Genomic DNA, 18,991 nt, shown 5'->3' with positions numbered 1-18,991 from the left:
GCGCGCGCACGGCAGCGAGCGCCCCAATAAAGTTGGCGAATGCGCATGCGCAGCTACGCTGGTGCGTGGAGAGATGGCGGACTCGCTGTCCCGTCTCTGAGAAAGCTCAGGGCCCCCGGTACCGGTAGGTTATTCTTCCGGGTTTTCGGTTTACATAACATGTTTAAGAAGTGTGTCCAACGACGCGCCTAATCGAGCTCTCCCTCGCTTCCGCCATTCCCAACTTTCCGGATTTTGGATCCCAGAAAGAACTTTCGTTGCGCCGCCATTAATCGCACTGCGCATGTTTCACTTGCCCCAGTCCCGCCCCCTCATTCACTCCGATTGGCTGGAGGACCAGCCACTCCCGTCCAGTCATCTGAATCCGCCCCCTGAACCCTATTGGTCAGCAGCTGCCGTCAATCATTGCCCGGGCATTGTGAGGTGTCAGGTAAGAGGTCAGTGTCGGGGGACGGGGTTTACTGACACCAGTGGGGCCCCAGAGCCGAATGTGAAACATTGAACAGTCTCCACTCTCACAGTCCGTCACTTCTGGCTTCTCTCCACAAACAACCTCAGAGAGACCAGGGGGGCGTCACTGACCCAGTGACAATGTCACTGCATTAGTGGGCAAGTCTAATGTAACCCCTCCTGTTCAAAAAGGCAGAAAATAGGAAACTAGTTAGTTTAAAACCTCTTGTTGGGAGACTTGGAATCCATTATTGAGGAAGTAGTAACTGGACATTTGGAAAGTCAAACCGCAATCCATCAGTCAGCGTGGTTTTGTGAAGGGTAGATTGTGTTTGACTCATTTGTTTGGAGTTGTTTGAAGTAATAAGCCAGATATTTGGACTTCCAGAATACATTTGAGAAGATGGAAATTAACATGCATAAGTCTAAGGTTATCCATTTTGGTCAGAGGAATAAAAAGACAACTTATTATTTAAATGGAGAGAAACTTCAGAGGACATTGGTTGGGTGATGAACAAATATTTCACATCTGTCTCCAGCCAAGAGAATGAGGAGGTAGATATGGAACTCGGGGAGAGAGATCGAGAGTTTCTTGAGCGAATTGACAGAAGGAGTGCCAAGGCATTGGAAGTGTTGGCAGGCTTAAAATCTCCAGGTCTGGACGAATTGTGTTGCAGGATGCTGTGGGAGGCGAGATTGCAGGGGCCCTGACCCAAATTTCTAATTCCTCTTTGGCTATGAGGTTGGTGCTAGAGGACTGGAGATCAGCTAATATGATCCCACTATTTAAGGAAGATTGTCGAGATAAGCCAGGGAACTGCAAAGCAGTGAGTCTCACGTCAGTGGTAGTGGAAACTATCGGAGAAAATTCTGAAGGAGAGAATCTATCTCCACTTGGAGAGGCAAGGTTTGATCAGGAATAGTCAGCATGGCTCAGCGGGAGGTCATGCCTCACAAATTTTGATTGATTGATTGACACCAGGTGTGTTGATGGTGGTAGTGACGTAGTTTACACAGATTTCAGCCTTTGACAAGATCCCACATGGGAGACTTTATAAAGAAGACAAATACACATGTGATACAGAGTAACATGGTAAGGTGGATTCAAAATTGGCTTAGCTGTAGGAGAGGGTGATGACAGACGGCTGCTTTAGTGTCTGGAAGCCAGTGTCCAGTGGGGTTAGCACAGGGATCTGCGCTGGGTCCCCTGTTGTTTGTCATTTATATAAACGCCATAGATGACTTTGTGTGGGGTAGAATCGTTACCTTTATGGATGACGCACAGCTTGGCCTGGTGACTAACAGTGAGGTTGAGTGTCTTGGGTTACAGGAAGATATAGACAGGATGATCAAATGGGCAGAAACGGGGCAGATGGAATTTAACCCTGAAAAATGTGAGGTGACACACTTTGTAAGAAGTAATTTGAAAAGGAAGCATTCAATGAACGGCCTGACACTGTGACATCTGAGGAACAAAGGGACCTTGGCGTGTTTGTCCATAGATCTCTAAAGGTGGAAGGGCAGGTTAATAGGATGGTGAAAGAGGCATATGGGGCACTTGTCCTTTAGCAATTGAGGCATAGATGGGGTCGCAGTGACGTCTCAGGAACAGTGACGTCAGCCCTCAGACCATCTTCATGTTGTATTTGGCGTCATCCCCGCTGCTGCCTCCGCCGCCCCCGCCAGCGTGCGGCACGAAGTCGACATGGATGTTGTGTTTGATGGGCCCGCTGACCCGGCTCCAGATGAAGAGTAAAGTGAAGCAGAGCGACACCACGGTGAAGAAAGAGGTGAAGCCCATGGTGGTGGCCACCAGCAGCGTGTGGGTGTCGAAGGGGTATCCGGGCCTTGGCCGGCCTTGGCCCGGGAGTCGGAGCGCCCAGCCAGTCCCAGCTCCTGCAGCGAGAGCGGCCGCACCTGTAGCGAAGCTGAGGCCGTGGCGTTGCCGCCGGCGTTGCGGGCCACACAGCGGTAGGTGCCGGAGTCCATGCGGCGGACCGAGGTGATCTGCAGGCTGCCGTCCGGCAGGAGGCGGCTGCGGCCCACAGCGGGGCCAGAGAGGAGCGGGGGCGCGGGGGGCAGGCTGGGGTCCGGACGCCCGGGGAGGAGGCCGCGGTCCTCGGGGTTCAGGCCCTGGTCCTCGGCTATTAGGCCCAGGCCCCCGGGGAGGCCCATCCCAGCCTCGGGGTGGCCTAGCCGCTGGCGCCGTGGGTTGAGCCACAGGATGAGGGGCAGCGGCTGGCCGTCAGCCGAGCAGCGCAGGGTGATGGTCTGGCCCTCTCGGGCCTGCAGCCGCTGCGGCCTCTTGTCGCGGATGCGGGGCCGGCGGCAGCTGAAGGTGCTGGCAGGGAGGGAGCCGGCGGCCTCGGGCAGGCGGCGCCCGCGGAGGGGCGGGCGGGGAGGCACAGGCGGGCGGCTGGGAGCCCAGGAAGCGGAGGCGATGGCGCCGGCGGACGATCCAGAGCAGGCGGCAGTCGCAGGCCAGCGGGTTGAGGCCGAGGCCCAGGCTCTGGAGGGAGGCCAGCGAGCGGAAGGCGGTGGCCGGCAGGCTGGCCAGCTGATTGGCCGTGACGTCCAGCAGCCGGAAGTAGATAAGGCCCCGGAAGGCGGCGTCATGGATGACGCGCAGGCGGCCGCCCACCAATCGCAGCTCCTCCAGGCGGGTCACATGCTGCAGCAGCGCTCCGCGGATGGCAGTGATGGGATTGTGGGAGAGGTTGAGGAAGCGCAGGTAGGCCTGAGTCCTCAGGCTGGCATAGGGAACGTCGCTGAGGTTGCAGCGGGTGACTGAGAGCCAGACCAAATTGAGGCCCAGGAGGCAATCGGGGCCTAGTTGGGCCAGTGAGGCCCAGGAGTCGATTTCCAGCAGGCGGAGACGGGAGAGGCCCTGGAAGGGGCGGCCGGGCAGGGCGGTGGCCTTGGGAAAGGCCAGCAGGCGGAGGGCGGTCAGATTGAGGAGGGGGGAGAGGACAGGCCCAGGCGGCCAGGCCAGCGCGGCGCCGCGGACGGTGAGTTGGTTGAGGCCGCTGAGGCCTGCCCAGGCCTGCGGGCCGGCCCAGGCCAGCTCGGGGGAGCCCAGACTGAGGGTGCGCAGGGCGGCCAGGCCGCGGAAGGTGTGATCGCTGAGCAGCAGCAGCGGGTTGCCGGCCAGCTCCAGGCTGTGGAGGGCGGCCAGGCCGCGGAGGGCTCCGGGCTGCAGGTAGCGCAGGAGGTTGTGGCCTAGGCCCAGGCGCCTTAGCCGCTCCAGGCCACCCAGGGCGCCGGCTTCCAGCTCCCGCAGCCGGTTATGGCCCAATTCCAGCTCCTCCAGCCGACGGCTCAGGCCTCGCGCCGGGCCCCAGTCCAGCCGCTCCAGCCGGTTGCCGCTCAGGTCCAGCGCCCGTGTGCCAGCCGGGATCCCCCGCGGCAGCGCCTCCAGCCCCCGGGACGAGCAGCTCACCGTCCGGTTGGGGCTCCAGCAGAGGCAGTCGGAGGGGCAGCCGAGCCCCGGACCCAGGAGGAGGAGCAGGGGGAGGAGAGGAGGCCACACCACCGGCAACAGCGTCCTGCCCCCTGGCCTGCAAAACAAACACAACAGGGGGTCAGTGAGGGGAGCTGGACCCCCAGACACACACCCACACACAGGGCACCTCTCCCACACACACACCCACACACAGAACACCTCCCCTCCCCCCCCATTACAAACAAACACACACACACACAGCACACCTCCACCAACACATCTCCCCACCCACAGATCACCTCCCCCCCACCCACAGATCACCTCCCCCCACACATAGAACACCTCCCCGCAGACACACACCCACACACAGGACACCACGGCCCATACACAGGACACCCCCCCCCCCCGCACACACACACACGACCCCCTCCCCCAGGCGTCCGCTCAACACTCCCCACCCCCCCCCCCCCCCCACCCCGGGACGCCCACCCCACACACACACACAACAGCACAGGGCCCCCCACACACACACACAACAGCACAGGGCCCCCCACACACACACACGACAGTACAGGACCACCCCCCCCCCCCCCACACACACACACAAGAGCACAGGACCCCCCGCCCCACACATCCAGAAACAGGATGCCCCACCTCCCCACAAACACAAACGCCCGCGCGCAGAGGAACCCCTTTCCCCAGACACCCACAGGAGCCCCCTCACACACGGGATCCCCGGTGTCCCGAACACCACCAGCCCCTCTCCTTTGGGCCACGTATTCGACAGTCTCTCCATCCCAGGTTCTCTTCCCCACCCCACTCTCCAGAGATGTGCAGGATGGGTGGGGTTACGGGGATAGGGGAGTGGGCCTAGATTCAGGTGCACTTTCACAGGGTCGGTGCAGAACCGATGGGCTGAATGGCCTCCCTCTGCACTGTAGGGATTCTGTGGTTTGACTCTCTTCACCATAGACCCCATCACTGAGGGGGGATCTCCCCCACTCTTCAGTACCTTCCCCGGGGCCTCTAGAACCCCCCGTCCCGGACTGGATCCTCTCCAGAATCCCCACCCCGCCCCCATGACACAGCCTTGTCCACCTTCCCTCCCGGACCCTCTCCACTACCCTCCACAACATCCCCCCACATCATCATCCCCTCTTGTGGCTTCACCTCGCTCCCACAAACACCTTTGTGTCCTTCCCAAATTTCTATGCAATGGCGGGCTTCGGGGTACAGAGAGAGATGGGAGGGATTGAATATATTTGACTGAAAATCGTGATTACCTCGTAAGCTTCATATTTATGGTGAAGAGTTTGAGGGTCTTCTTCGGTCCTGTATCTGCTGACGGTCCGGGAGCAGCTTTCGCTGTACAAGGAGCTACTGCCGCTTGTCAGCTTGTTTTAATCCTGCTGGGATCTGGTTACAGTTTACACACCAGCTGGAGCCTGTGGCTGAGGCTCCAGACGAGGGGCTTGATCGGGTTTCATCATAAACATTGTTCCTCCTGAATATTTAAACATTTGACATGGATAAACACGGGCAGAAAGAGAAAACACCGGCTCAAAGTGTGAAAAGCTGGAGTGTGACCCACATTCATCTACACAGAGCAACGTGCTAGACAGGGAGTAAAGCTCCCTCTACACTGTCCCCATCAAACACTCCCAGGACAGTTACAGCGTGGGGTTAGATACAGAGGAAAGCTCCTTCTACACTGTCCCCATCAAATACTCCCAGGACAGGTTCAGCACAGGGTTAGATGCAGAGTAAAACTCCCTCTGCACTGTCCCGATCAATCACTCCCAGGACAGGTCCAGCACAGGGTTAGATACAGAGTAAAGCTCACTCTACACTGTCACCATCAAACACTCCCAGGACAGGTACAGCACGGGGTTAGATACAGAGTAAAGCTCCCTCTGCACTATCCCGATCAATCACTCCCAGGACAGGTCCAGCACAGGGTTAGATACAGAGTAAAGCTCACTCTACACTGTCACCATCAAACACTCCCAGGACAGGTACAGCACGGGGTTAGATGCAAAGTAAAACTCCCTCCCTCTACACTGTCCCGATCAATCACTCCCAGGACAGGTCCAGCACGGGGTTAGATACAGAGTAAAGCTCACTCTACACTGTCACCATCAATCACTCCCAGGACAGGTACAGTATGGTGTTAGATACATAGTAAAGCTCCTTCCACACTGTCCCCATCAAACACTCCCAGGACAGGTACAGAACAGGGTTAGATACAGAGTAAAGCTCCCTCTACACCATCCCCATCAAACACTACCAGGACAGGTACAGCACGGGGCTAGATACAGAGGAAAGCTCCCTCTACACCATCCCCATCAAACACTACCAGGACGGGTACAGCACGGGGCTAGATACAGAGGAAAGCTCCCTCTACACTGCCCCTATTAAACACTCCCAAGACCGGTACAGCATGGTGTTAGATACAGAGTAAAGCTCACTCTATACTGTCCCCATCAAACACTCCCAGGACAGGTACAGCACGGTGTTAGGTACAGAGTAAAGCTCACTCTACACTGTCACCATCAAACACTCCCAGGACAGGTACATAAGAATGGAGCAGGCCATTCATCCCATTGAGCATGCTCTGTTCTCTAATATGATCATGGCTGATCATCCACTTCCATGGAAAAATAATTCCAAGTAAAAGTGGTTTTCCGAAAATTAACACAAAGTTCACTGTTTAATGAATTCCCGCACTCAGAGCCACTGGTTAATGATTTCCTGCACACACAGCGACTGGTTAATGATTTCCTACTCCGATTTCCAGCTGCGATTGGTGTTATGAGTGGAGGCGGGCTTAATATACCTCCCCATAGGCCGATTTGAAAGCCAGGCCAGCTTTGTGGGCTTCCTTGATGGGTGGTTTGCGGCTCGGTCCCAGTCCCCGAGTGAAAGGCAGATGACTGGTCCCCGAGGGTGCTCCTTTCCCAGGGACACGGTTCAGATTCACTCCCTTACTCTCTGGCTTGCAGGAAGCGCTTTAGTTTCCTGTGGAATATATGAATTACATCTAAAGCTGATCATTTAAGTATGTCACTGAGGACCAGAACCATGTAAGGATTTGACTGTCTGTTTTATTGCAGAGCTGTTAAGAAAGTCAGTAACAGACAATCTGTTGTTGGGAGTTTGATTCTCTGGTGTCTGAACCACAAGATTCAATGTTTAGAGTCAACAAGATGAACAAGGAAACACATCAGGTCCCAAAACTCCAGCTAGATATTCACAGGAGAAAGGCTGTTATCAAACACCTCGAATGGACAGGACAGAGAAAGGCCCCAACTGTAAGAAACTCTTAAATTATTTGTAAATATCTTTCAAATACTGACAGGTTGCAGCTGTCAGTTTCCATCACATTGAAGGTTACAGAATGGTTATTCTAAAATCATGAGTTATATCACAGCTAGAGTACGGAGTACAGTTCTGGTCATCACATTCCAGTACAATCACATTCTTCCTGCAGAGAGGACGGAAGAGGTTTTTCTGGATGTTTCCAGGATTGGGGAATTTTAACAAGAGGAAAGATTGGATCGACTGGGATTGTTTTCTGTGGAACAGAGGAGGCTGAGTGGACATTTAATTGAGATGCATAAAATCATGAGTGTCCCAGATGCAGTGGATCAGACGGCAGAAGGACCTATTTCATTAACAGGCTGGTCATTAACCTAGGGTCAGAGATTTAAGTATCTGTTGGAAGGATTAGGGGGGAATTGAGGATTTTCTTCACCCAGGGGGGTGGTGGGGATCTGGAACTCTGTCTGAAAGGGTGGTAGAGACAGAAACGCTCATCACATTGAAAGACACCCTGATGTGGAGTTTCTGTGACCTGCAGGGCTACAGACCAAGAGGTGGAAAGTGGATTGGATAAACCGTTTTCAGCCAACACAGACACAATGGGCTGAATGGCCTCCTCTGTGCTGTAAATTTCTAGCATTCTGTGATGACAAGTGATCCTCGGGTTTTTATCCAAGACAGACCTCAGCCCAGTCAGTTAGTCTAAGTGTTGATGTGATGGATCAAGTTGAGGTGTCAGGTACCAGAAACAGTGATTCAAATGGAATTGTCAGTAAATACTGATATAGTTTATCTGTATGTGGTTCCATTTTAATATCTTCCCCTGAATGTGACCCTCGCCCAGGTTTTAATTTGATTTATTTATAATAGTAATCGTTATTGTCACAAGTAGGCTTACATTAGCGCAGCAATGATGTTACTGTGAAAAGCCCCTAGTCGCCACATTTGGCGCCTGTTCGGGAGAATCCAGAATGTCCAGGGTCAGGGTCCCAGGTTCGATTCCTGGCTTGGGTCACTGTTGGAGTCTGCACGTTCTTCCCATGTCTGTGTTGGTTTCCTCTAGGTGCTCCGGTTTCCTCCCACATGTCCCAAGGTAATTTGGACATTCTGAATTATCGCTCTGAGTACCCGAACAGGGGCCGGAATGTGGCAACTAGGAGCTTTTCACACTAACTTCATTGCAGTGTTAATGTAAGCTTACTTGTGACAATAAAGATTATTGTTATTATTAAGACATGACCTTGTTTTTGAGAAGCCATTCGAGAATCTCTAATGGCTCCTTCTCTACCCCAGTAATCAGAAACTGAATCAGTTTGGATCCTTCAAGCATCTTCCCTGTGATTGAGGGGCGTGTCGTTCCCTGACTCTTTGGAATGTGGGAACTACGTGAGTTACCTTCCAATCTCAGGAAGCAATGCTTGACCCTTGAACTGTTGATGATGCAGCAAAGACACAGATTCCTGTCCTATTTCTTTACACATCCTGGTGTTGATGCTTCAGAACATCTCTTTGGCTTCAAAATATCCTCTCATGGTTAGAACATGGGCTGAATTACTGACTCCTGTTCCTGTTTCTGATGCCTTGATTCAATCTGAGGCGACTAATCAAAATTGCAGAAAACCAAATTATTGACGAATAGTTTGTTGACAAATGGAGTCTTAGAACCATAGAATTCCTTCAGTACAGAAGGAGGCCAATCAACCAATCAAATTGTTGCCTTTTCTTCTTTTACTTTTTTACTCCTTTCTGTGGGTCTGTTCCAATTATGGCAATCAGAGAGTTTGCCCTTTCTATGTTATCTATATTCTAGTGCTTCGAGTCGCTGGGTATCAAATGATACCACCACAAGGTTCAATCGGCTATCGATCAAAGAGCCAAACACCAGTTAGTTAGTTCAAGGTCACGGCTACTTTATTTACAAACTATTAGTCATGCAACATAAACACTACTAGTTAACTACACCTATTGACTAAGACAACCTGTACTTAACTTCGGGCACCCGGCTTAGGTCAGAGAAACAGTGGCCGCTGTTCGATTCTGGATCTATCGAGTCCGAAGGAGTAACTGCTGCTCAGCTGGGCTCATCCGTCTGGTAGTGAGCTAATCACTGTGCCACCGGAAGTCTGGCTTCCCTGTTTCAAAATCAATATTACTGTTTATGAAGCTCGATCAAATTTGCTTTCCATCTATTCTCTTTAATATGTCTTGTAAATATACAAAATCCCTCTTCACCTCTTCCTCTATTCTCCTAAAGAGGCCAATTGGGTTTTTGTGACAATCCAGCAGTTTTCATGGTCACTTTTTCCCAGTGCCGGCCCCACGAATGACCAGATTCATTCAGCTCAATTTCACAACCTGCCTTTGTGTTTTTGTGGGTTCTCTCTCACTCTCTATTTTCTGTTTTAAATCAGTTTCACAGGGCGTTCGAAGGGGAGGCTTCAAAGTCCAGAAACTCAAACCAAGCATCACATCAGGATCTGACAGAGCCCTCAATTTATCATATCCTGAATATCATTGGATTTTGAACATGGAAGGAAAAAGCATCGTTCACAGTGGGGAGAACCCGTACACGTCATCGGGCCCCATGAGACAGAAATGCAGTCACACTGAGGAGAAACTGTGGAAATGTGCGGACTGTGGGAAGGGATTCACTTCCCCATCCCAGCTGGAAACTCATCGACGCAGTCACACTGGGGAGAGACCATTCACCTGCTCCAAGTGTGGGAAGAGATTCACTCAGTCATCCACTCTGTCCACACACCAGCGAATTCACACTGGGCAGAGACCATTCACATGCTCCATGTGTGGGAAGGGATTCAGTGATACATCCAACCTGCTGAGGCACCAGCGAGTTCACACTGGGGAGAGGCCGTTCCCCTGCTCTCAGTGTGGGAAGGGATTCACTCAGTCATCCACTTTGTCCGCACACCAGCGAGTTCACACTGGGGAGAGACCATTCACCTGCTCTGAGTGTGGGAAGGGATTCACTCGGTCATCCCACCTGCTAAGACACGAGCGAGTTCACACTGGGGAGAGACCATTCACCTGCTCCAAGTGTGGGAAGGGATTCACTCGGTCATCCCATCTGCTGAGTCACCAGCGAGTTCACACTGGGGAGAGGCCATTCGCTTGTTCAGAGTGTGGGAAGGGATTCACTCTGTCATCCAACCTTCAGAAGCACCAGCGAGTTCACACTGGGGAGAGACCATTCACCTGTTCCAAGTGCGGGAAGGGATTCAGTGATTCATCCTCCCTGCTGAGTCACCAGCGAGTTCACACTGGGGAAAGGCCATTCACCTGCTCCAAGTGTGGGAAGGGATTCACTCAGTCATCCACTCTGTCGGCACACCAGCGAGTTCACACTGGGGAGAGACCGTTTCAATGTCCAGACTGCGGGAAATGCTATAAACATTCTAGGAATCTGATGTACCATCAACGTGTTCACACTGACGAGAGACCGTATAGGTGCTCTCACTGCGGGACTGGGTTCAGACGATCATCTCAGCTCATCGTACATCAGCGAATTCATACAGTGGAGAGGCCATTCGCCTGCATCAAGTGTGGGAAGGGATTCACTCAGTCATCCAACCTGCTGAGTCACCAGCGAGTTCACACTGATGAGAGACCATTCACCTGCTCAGAGTGTGGGAAGGGATTCACTCATTCATCCAACCTGCAGAAGCACCAGCGAATTCACACTGGGGAGAGGCCATTCACCTGCTCCCAGTGTGGGAAGCGATTCACACGATCATATGACCTGCAGAGGCACCAGCGAATTCACACTGGGGAGAAACCATTCACCTGCTCAGAGTGTGGGAAGGGATTCACTCAGTCATCCAACCTGCAGCAGCACCAACGGGGCCACCAGTAACCACAATGAATTAATTTTCGTGTTCCTCACATTCAGGACTGAACCATGTTCATTTGGGTCTCTTTCTGCTGATAACAAACTCCAGCCCATTTACAGGGGCTAATATTCTGGCTAAAAGTCAAATAAATTAGATTTGTGTTAAATACGCAGTGTGCTGAAACTTTTTAATATCTCTGACACAAGTTAGTTCCTTTTGAAATACTCTCGCTCTCCCCTGTCTTTTCCATCCTCACCTCCAACAAGGTGTGAGGGGCTTGTGGAGCTTCTTTGTGACTGAGATTGAGTCAATCCGATCAGCTGCCTCTGCTGCTTCCCTCCCTTCCACGAGCCCACCGGACCAAACTGCGTCTAAATTTCATCCTTTCCCAAGCCCTGAACCCACATCTTTCTCTAGTTTCTCTCCCATCTCCCCTCATGCCCTCTCAGAGCTCATCTTGTCCATGAGACCCAGCTCCTGCTCCATCGACCCTATTCCCACTGAGCTACTGATCAGCCAACTACCCTATGTCCATGGATATTGTCAACATTTCTCTCTCTTCAGGTACTGTCCGTCTGTCCTTCAAATCTGCCATCATCACCCCCTCCTCAATAAAACAAACCCATGACTCTGCCATCCTTACAAATTACTGCCTCATCTTCAACCTCCCTCTCCTCTCCAAACTATTTCAACATGTTGTCACCTCCCAAATCCTTGCCCATTTCCCCCAGAACTTTCATGTCTGAATCCCTTCCATCAGGTCTCCGCCCTGTCACAGCGGTGAATACAAGAGACAAACAGAATCTTACCCAGAGAGAAGACAGACAATCCGGGAGCTTGGATGCAAGGGCAGCACAGTAGCACTGTTGCTTCACAGCACCAGGGACCCACATTCGATTCCCTGCTTGGGTCACTGTCTGTGCGGAGTCTGCAAGTTCTCCCCGTGTCTGCGTGGGTTTCCTCCGGGTGCTCCGGTTTCTTCCCACACTCCAAAGATGTGCAGGTTAGGTGGATTGACTATGCTAAATTGCCCTTTGTGTTCAAAAAGGTTAGGTGGGGTTACGGGGATAGGGTGGAGGCGTGGGCTTAAGTAGGATGCTCTTTCCTTGGGCTGGTCCAGACTCGATGAGCCGAATATCCTCCTTCTGCACTGTAAATTCTCTGATTCTATGAAGTGAGATTGTCCTTTTTGAACTCCAGCCAGGTGATGTTAAACACTCAGGCGGGAAAGACAAGAATCTACATCGTGTTTAAAGCAGCTGATTTATTTCACCAATATCCTAGAATGTTAAACTCCAGTCCCTTAGAGGGTATTATCATCAGAAACAAACTCCAACTCTCAGAGTAAAAACCGCAAAGTTCTGGTACAGAGAGAGGCCATTTGGCCCATCGTGTGAGTGCTAGCTGAAGTGGAGCTATTCAGCTTAATCCCATTTTGCAGATCTCAGTCGATTGTCCTGTATGTCCCAGTCCTTCAATTGGATATCCAAGACATTAATTTTAAAGTGATCAGGATTTCTGCTTCTATGACCCTGTCAGACAGCGAGTTCTAGACTCCCACCACTGAAATGATGACCTCTGAGAAGCCATAGCTTTGCCAAAGGAAGTATCCATTCTAAAGTGTAAGGCCCATACTGAAGACAACTCTATAGAAGCACAAGGAAATGCCCTTGCAGACCGAGTAGCAAAGGAAGCTTCCTCCCAGTGGGATTCTTCAGCAGAACCAAGACACATCTACAAATTGGGAGTGACCGATTTATTACAAGATCTACGTGAAATGCAACATGACACTGCACAAGAAAAGAAATGATCATGGTTAGACTCAGGTATCCAGTGGTATGATGATGATATTTGGAGACAAGTTCAGACGGATAAACCAGTTGCCCCACAGGCACTGATGCCATTTCTGGCCCAACAGATCCATTCATGGGGACATTTAGCCCCAGGAAAGATGATGGCTCGATTCCAGAAAAGTTGGTGTGGCACGGGATTCAAAAAACATACACAATTGGTGTCAAACCGCTGTGCAACCTGTCAAAAGAACAACTTAGGACCTATGACATCAATGCCTCAGCTAAAAGCTCCTGCCCCTGCAGCAACATTCCAGAACAAACAGGTCGATTACATCACCCTTCCTACATGTCAAAGATACACTGACATCCTTGTAGTAGTGGATAACCTCTCGAAATGGGGAGAGGCTGCTCCAATCAGGAGGGCTACAGCCACCCATACAGCCAAAGTCCTACACAAAGACGATATTCCCAGATGGGGAGTACCACCTATCATTAACCGAGACAATGGAACCCACTTTACAGGTGCTGTTTGCCAGGAGGTGTACAGGTTACTGAACATCGATTGGAATCTACACTGCCCTTGTCATGCAGAAATATCAAGACAAGTGGAACACATGGACCAGATTTTAAAAGAACGATTGTCCAAATACAACCAAGAAGGCAGGAATTGGATTCAAGCCTTACCACTAGTTTTGTTTCAGAACAACCCCAACCAGAACCACAGGCCTAAGCCCATTTGAGGTCATGACTGGCAGACCCATGTACCTGCCAGGAACTATTGACTTAAGAAAGGCAGATTGTCATCTGATGAGTGATGCTTTACTCAGTTATTGTCAAAACATAACAAATGCTGTCAGGTGTCGGCGGCATGGGGCGATCCTCCTGAGGGAGGGGGGAGGGGGGAGGGGGGGGGGGGGGGGGCCGGGGCACGTCTTGGTGCCGGTCAAATCCGTTTACGTAAAAGAAATTCAGCGCGAACCGTTAGCAGCTAAGTGGGAAGGCCCCTACCAGATATTACTCACAACTCAGTCAGCCGTGAAACTCCCAAGGAAATAAATCATGGATTCACGCGTCACATGTGAAGCGCACGTTCTAAACTCAGAATCTGTAAAAATGTTTGCCATAATATTGATTTTCAGTTCCATGTTTGGCCCAGCAGCCTTACCCAGGAGTTCAATGTTAACACGTTCCTTTACATGTCCTATACCTATGCCAGAGACTTTAACGTCTCTAAGTGCTGGGTGTCTTCTTCTATCCCGACCAATTCCCAAGCAGGTATCCCACTACAGCCTGTTCCTTTTACTTTATCCCAAATGGCAGAAAGGCACATTTTCCAAAATCACGACAATACCTTCCCCAATGTGGAGACGCCAGAACCAAAGAAATGATAAACCATGAGGTTAAGAGATAGCGATCTGCAGGCCACCCATTAAACACTCAAGGGATGGTTTCAACATGTCTATAATCAGAAACAGAAACCACCCCAAGTAACCTTCCCAACTGGTCATAATCATACTGGGACCATATATTCAGCTATAATCATAGAGCATGGAATGCAGGATACAGTAAATGTGAATATTATTTGGATGTGAGTGCCAGTAAAATGTGCACTCATGACACAAGAAAGGTTGTGGTCTATGGACATGAAGAGAATCCCATTGACTTTAAAGGGCTACCTAATCGCACCGATGGGACAAATTTTACAGAACGTTGGTCCGAACAAGTGGTTGCCCAATATTCTACATATAATGGCACCTATTACATCTGCAGTAATAATGCATACCCTTAGCTACCAGTGAGCTGGAGAGGAGCATTCTATTTACGATTAATTGTCCCCTTCATCCGTCATTCCCTTTCCCTTTCCCTAGCCGATGCTATAAACACAGACCCAAAACATGGACACTCATGCCACAGTTTGAGAAATATTCACCCACCGCTATCATCAAGAGGTCTCAACGTGAGATCACAGGGCTGAGAAATTATTTTCTGCTCTCATCCCTGCCTATGGCATCATCGTACTGACCAGAGAATACATTAAATTGGCCGCAGCCTGAGAGAAAACAGCCAATGACACTGCCTGAGCCCTAAGTAGCATTTCAGCCCAGATGCTGGCCATTTAAAATGTGGCTTTACAGAATCGGATGGCACTTGACTATTTGCTGGCCGAGAAAGGTGGTACCTGTGCCCTGATTGGTGCAGAGTATTTCCCCTACATCCCAGATAATTCAGAAGAAATCAAAAGCTTGTCAGCACATATTCCAGAAGACGTTAGGAAACTTTACCAACCCTCTGACACCACTCTGGGGATGGCTCTCTGGATGGGTGGGCGGCACAGGAATTTCCATCATTCAGGGATTTCTCTTATTTTTCATTTTTGGGCTTGCCAATTACGTAGTGATCTTGCCAATCAGATGCATTGGCCAATGTATGGCTACCCATAATGCCCCAACAATCAAAGTGGGTCATAGTGGTCCAACTGCACCACCAGCCCATGACATTGAAGAAGGCTCCTACTATTGAACTGTTGTTACTGCATTACTGTTGCATTGTTACCAAATTATTACTGCAATTATATAATCAGCTTCCATTATTACTGAATTGTTCTTGTACTATATAATCACTTTTTTGAATAAAATACCTCTAGAATGCTTGTCACACTTGCAAAGCTTTGCCCGCTCCAGTGCTGAAGGCTGTTCTCAAACAAGTGAACCATGAAAGACAAAGTGAATGCGTTCCTCTCTGCGCTTACTTCTATCCTGTTGCATTTCTTCCTTAATTTATATTTGTTATTTTGATTCATCTTATTATTCTTTAGAAGAATCAAAAGGGGAGACTGATAGAAATTGGCTCTAGTTAGCTATAGATGATAAAGATAAAAGGCTTAAATGAGAACTCATTAAGCATAATTTGAGTGCAACAATAGCTGGAAACCCGTTAAGGGTTAATCCAGATCATACACTTTAATTTTCTTTCATTCAACCGAGATTTTAACATTTGCAAATTGCCTGAGACAAGCAAGGTCAGTGACGCCAACTAGCTAAAAGACCCCATTGTCTGCTGCTGCTTTTCCAGCACGGGCAGTCCTGTTTCCATGGTAATAGACAGTGTGAGGTCATAATGCCCTGAAGGCTGTGTATTTTCTAATTAATGTTGAGATGCAGGTGTCGATAATTTGGAAAATTGGCAAGTAATGGAATGGGAAAATTCCACCAACATATTCAAATACCTATATCTCTTAAATTGATGGACAGAAACTTTGGTCGAACTGATAAATTATAAATTAGTTAAAGCCAATCAGCAGTAAAAAGAAGGCTAGACTTTGAGATTACAATTCTCTTAAGAATCACTTACCGGAATGGAAAATTGCTTCTGTTGCGCTGTTCTGTCTCTCTTCTTGCTCACTCCATCTATATTTCTGAAACCTTTCCTGCTCGCTTTGCTAATCGCAATTACCCAGTTATTTTATCTGGCGTATTATGATTTGAATGAAAATTCAACTTCTGTATTCGCGAAAGACAATTAATCTGACTAGCTTGCTGCAGGGCTAGTTGTTGATTCTAAATTTTGTATTAAAAACAAGTTTCCCAGTTGCACAGCTGACAAATAAAGTTCAACTGGCCTTTGCCAAGAAGCACAGACTTGACCTCTGTTATTTGGGAGCTGAGAAGGGGTAACGCATATCCAGGGTTCCGAATAGACACAGAGATCCATTATCCCCCTTCCACTCCCAATCCTCTGCTAATTACTTTAAATCTATACCCCCTTGGTTATTGATCTGTTAATGAAATAGATCCTTCTTATGCATTCTATCCAGGTCCCTCAGAATGTTAAACACCTCAGTTAATCTCTCCTCAGCGTTCTCTGTTCCACAGAAAACCACCTCGGCCTCTCCAATCTTTCCTCATTGTTAAAATTCTCCATTTGTGTCGGCATCCTGGTCAATCTCCTCTGCATCCTCTCTGGTAAGAACACATCCTTCCTGTAATGTGGTGACCAGAACTGTACTCAGTAACGCAGGTGTGGCTTAACTCGTGTTTTGGACAGCTCCAGTATAACCTCCCTGATCTTATAATAAAAACAGAAAATGCTGGAAATACTCAGCAGCTCTGGCAGCATCTGTGGCGAGAGGGGTTTCAGGTCTTTCCTCCAATAGAAATTGCTGGGAATATTCCCTGTTCTAGTGCTCTATGACCCGTGAATAACAAAGTATCCTCTCTGCCTTTCCAATCACCACATCTACCTCTCCGGTCACCTTCAGGGATCTGTGGACATGCACTCTTACACCCCTCTGTCCCTCTACACCTCACTATCATACCATTCATATTCTTTCCCTTTGCCGTGTTTGTCCTCCCCAAATGTATTTATTACCCCGTGCTTCTCTGGATTGACCTCAGTTTGCTACTTTTCTGGCCAGCTGATCAGTCTATTGATGTCTTCCTGCAGTCATTACAGCCTTGGTTCAAACATGGATAAAAGCGCTGAATGCCAGAGGTGAGGTGAGAGTGTCCTTGACATCAAAGCAGCATTTGACCGAGTATGGCATCCAGGAGCCCCAGCTAATCTGGACTCAATGGGAATCAGGGGGAACACTCTCCGCTGGTTGGAGTCGTACCTGGCACAAAGGAAGATGGTTGCGGTGGTTGGAGGCCAAACACTTCAGCTCCAGGACATCACTGCAGGCATTCCTCAAGGTAGTGTCCCAAGCCCAACCATCTTCAGCTGCTTCATCAATGACCTGCCTTCAGCGTAAGGTCAGAAGTGGGGACGTTTGTGGATGACTGCACAATGTTCAGCACCATTCGCCAATCCTCAGATAATGAAGCAGTCCATGTCTAAATGCAGCAAGACCGGGACAATATCCAGACTTGGGCTGATAAGTGGCAAGCTACATTCGTGCCACACAAGTGTCAGGCAATGGTGGGCGGGGAACAGAGGGAAGTAGATCCTTGGAAAATAGGCAACAGGATCTGGATCAGCGCAGGCTGGGAGGGCCGAAGGGCCTATTCCTGTGCTGTAATTTGCTTTGTTCTTGTTCTTTATCTCCTACAAGAGAGGATCTATCCATCATTTAATGACATTACCTTCGCTGAATCCCCCGCTATCAACAATCCTGGGCTGGGAGGGGGGCTGCCATTGATCAGAAACTGAACTGGACTAGCCATATTAATACTGTGGCTACCAGGGCAGGTTAAAGGTTAGGAATCCTACAGTGAGTAACTCATCTCCTGACCCCTCAAAGCCTGTCAACCATCTAAAAGGCACAAGTCAGGAGTGTAATGGAATACTCTTCACCTGCCTGGAGTACAGCTCCAACAACACTCAAGAAGCTTAACACCATCCAGCCAAATCAGCCCGCTTGATAGCTCCCTCTTCCACAAACATTCAAACCATCCATCATTGACGAACAGTGGCAGCCATGTGTTCCACCTACAAGGTGCACTGCAGTAACTCACCAATGTTCTTTAGTCAGTAACTTCCAAACCCATGACCATTACCATCTAGAAGGCCAAGAGCAGCAGATCACTGGGAACCCCACCACCTGGAGACTCCCCTCCAAGTCACTCACCACCCTGACTGGGAAATATATCACCGTTTCTTCCTGTCGCTGGGAGAAAATCCTTGAACTCTCTCCCTAAAAGCACAGTGGGTGTACCTACACCTGAAGGACTGCAGTGGTTCAAGAAGGAAACTCCCCGCCAGGTTCTGAAGGGCATCTAGGGATGGGCAATAAATGCTGGCCCAACCAGTGAAGTCCACTTCCCATAAATGAATAATAAAAGTCTGCAGCTTTCTTTCTCACTGTCAAAAAGAGGACCGCAAATGACTTAATCCTGTCCCCATGTTAAAGTCTAAAGCATTGATATAGAACTCAGCAAGCATGGAATCGTGTCCTGGGAAATCTAGAATCCCACTGGAAATACTCCACCAATCACAAACATACCTCTCCACCACTGCCCTTTGCTTCCTGCTGCTCCAGATGATGTCACTTCCTGCACTTGTGATTGTTCTGGACATGAGAAGTCTCCTGGTTTTCCCACGTGGAGCAGGACTGGAATCCCCGGCCAGGTCTTTAGTTATTTGATTAGTAGACTTGAGCAAAATAAACTTAAGATTAAAATAAATAAAGATTCATCAGC

General features: G+C 49.7%; 2 protein-coding genes across 3 annotated transcripts in view; one reads left to right on the top strand and one right to left on the bottom strand.

Annotated features, from left to right (window-relative positions):
* The window catches only part of LOC119960858 (zinc finger protein 850-like), a 196,003-nt gene that overhangs the window by 9,784 nt on the left and 167,228 nt on the right, over window positions 1–18,991 (top strand). Inside the window, exons 1-3 of one of the 2 annotated variants that reach the window (XM_038788447.1) lie at window positions 69–124; window positions 7,006–7,203; window positions 9,625–11,044. In XM_038788447.1, coding sequence (XP_038644375.1) covers window positions 7,176–7,203; window positions 9,625–11,044 — 1,448 coding nt within the window. In that variant the 5' untranslated portion in view covers window positions 69–124; window positions 7,006–7,175. Of the gene's footprint in view, window positions 1–68; window positions 125–7,005; window positions 7,204–9,624; window positions 11,191–18,991 lie in introns of those variants that run through there. The other variant, XM_038788446.1, reaches the window with a different exon arrangement.
* LOC119960883 (leucine-rich repeat and immunoglobulin-like domain-containing nogo receptor-interacting protein 1) lies at window positions 1,373–5,189 on the bottom strand. The gene is given in 4 exon segments (XM_038788471.1): window positions 1,373–2,346; window positions 2,349–2,754; window positions 2,861–4,007; window positions 5,176–5,189. Coding segments are annotated over 4 exon segments (1,839 nt in total). The 3' UTR covers window positions 1,373–2,074.

Source organism: Scyliorhinus canicula, unplaced genomic scaffold (assembly GCF_902713615.1).
Source record: "Scyliorhinus canicula unplaced genomic scaffold, sScyCan1.1, whole genome shotgun sequence".
Lineage (NCBI taxonomy): Eukaryota > Metazoa > Chordata > Chondrichthyes > Carcharhiniformes > Scyliorhinidae > Scyliorhinus > Scyliorhinus canicula.
Note: the sequence above shows the minus strand (reverse complement) of the source record. Positions and strands in the feature narration are given on the sequence as shown.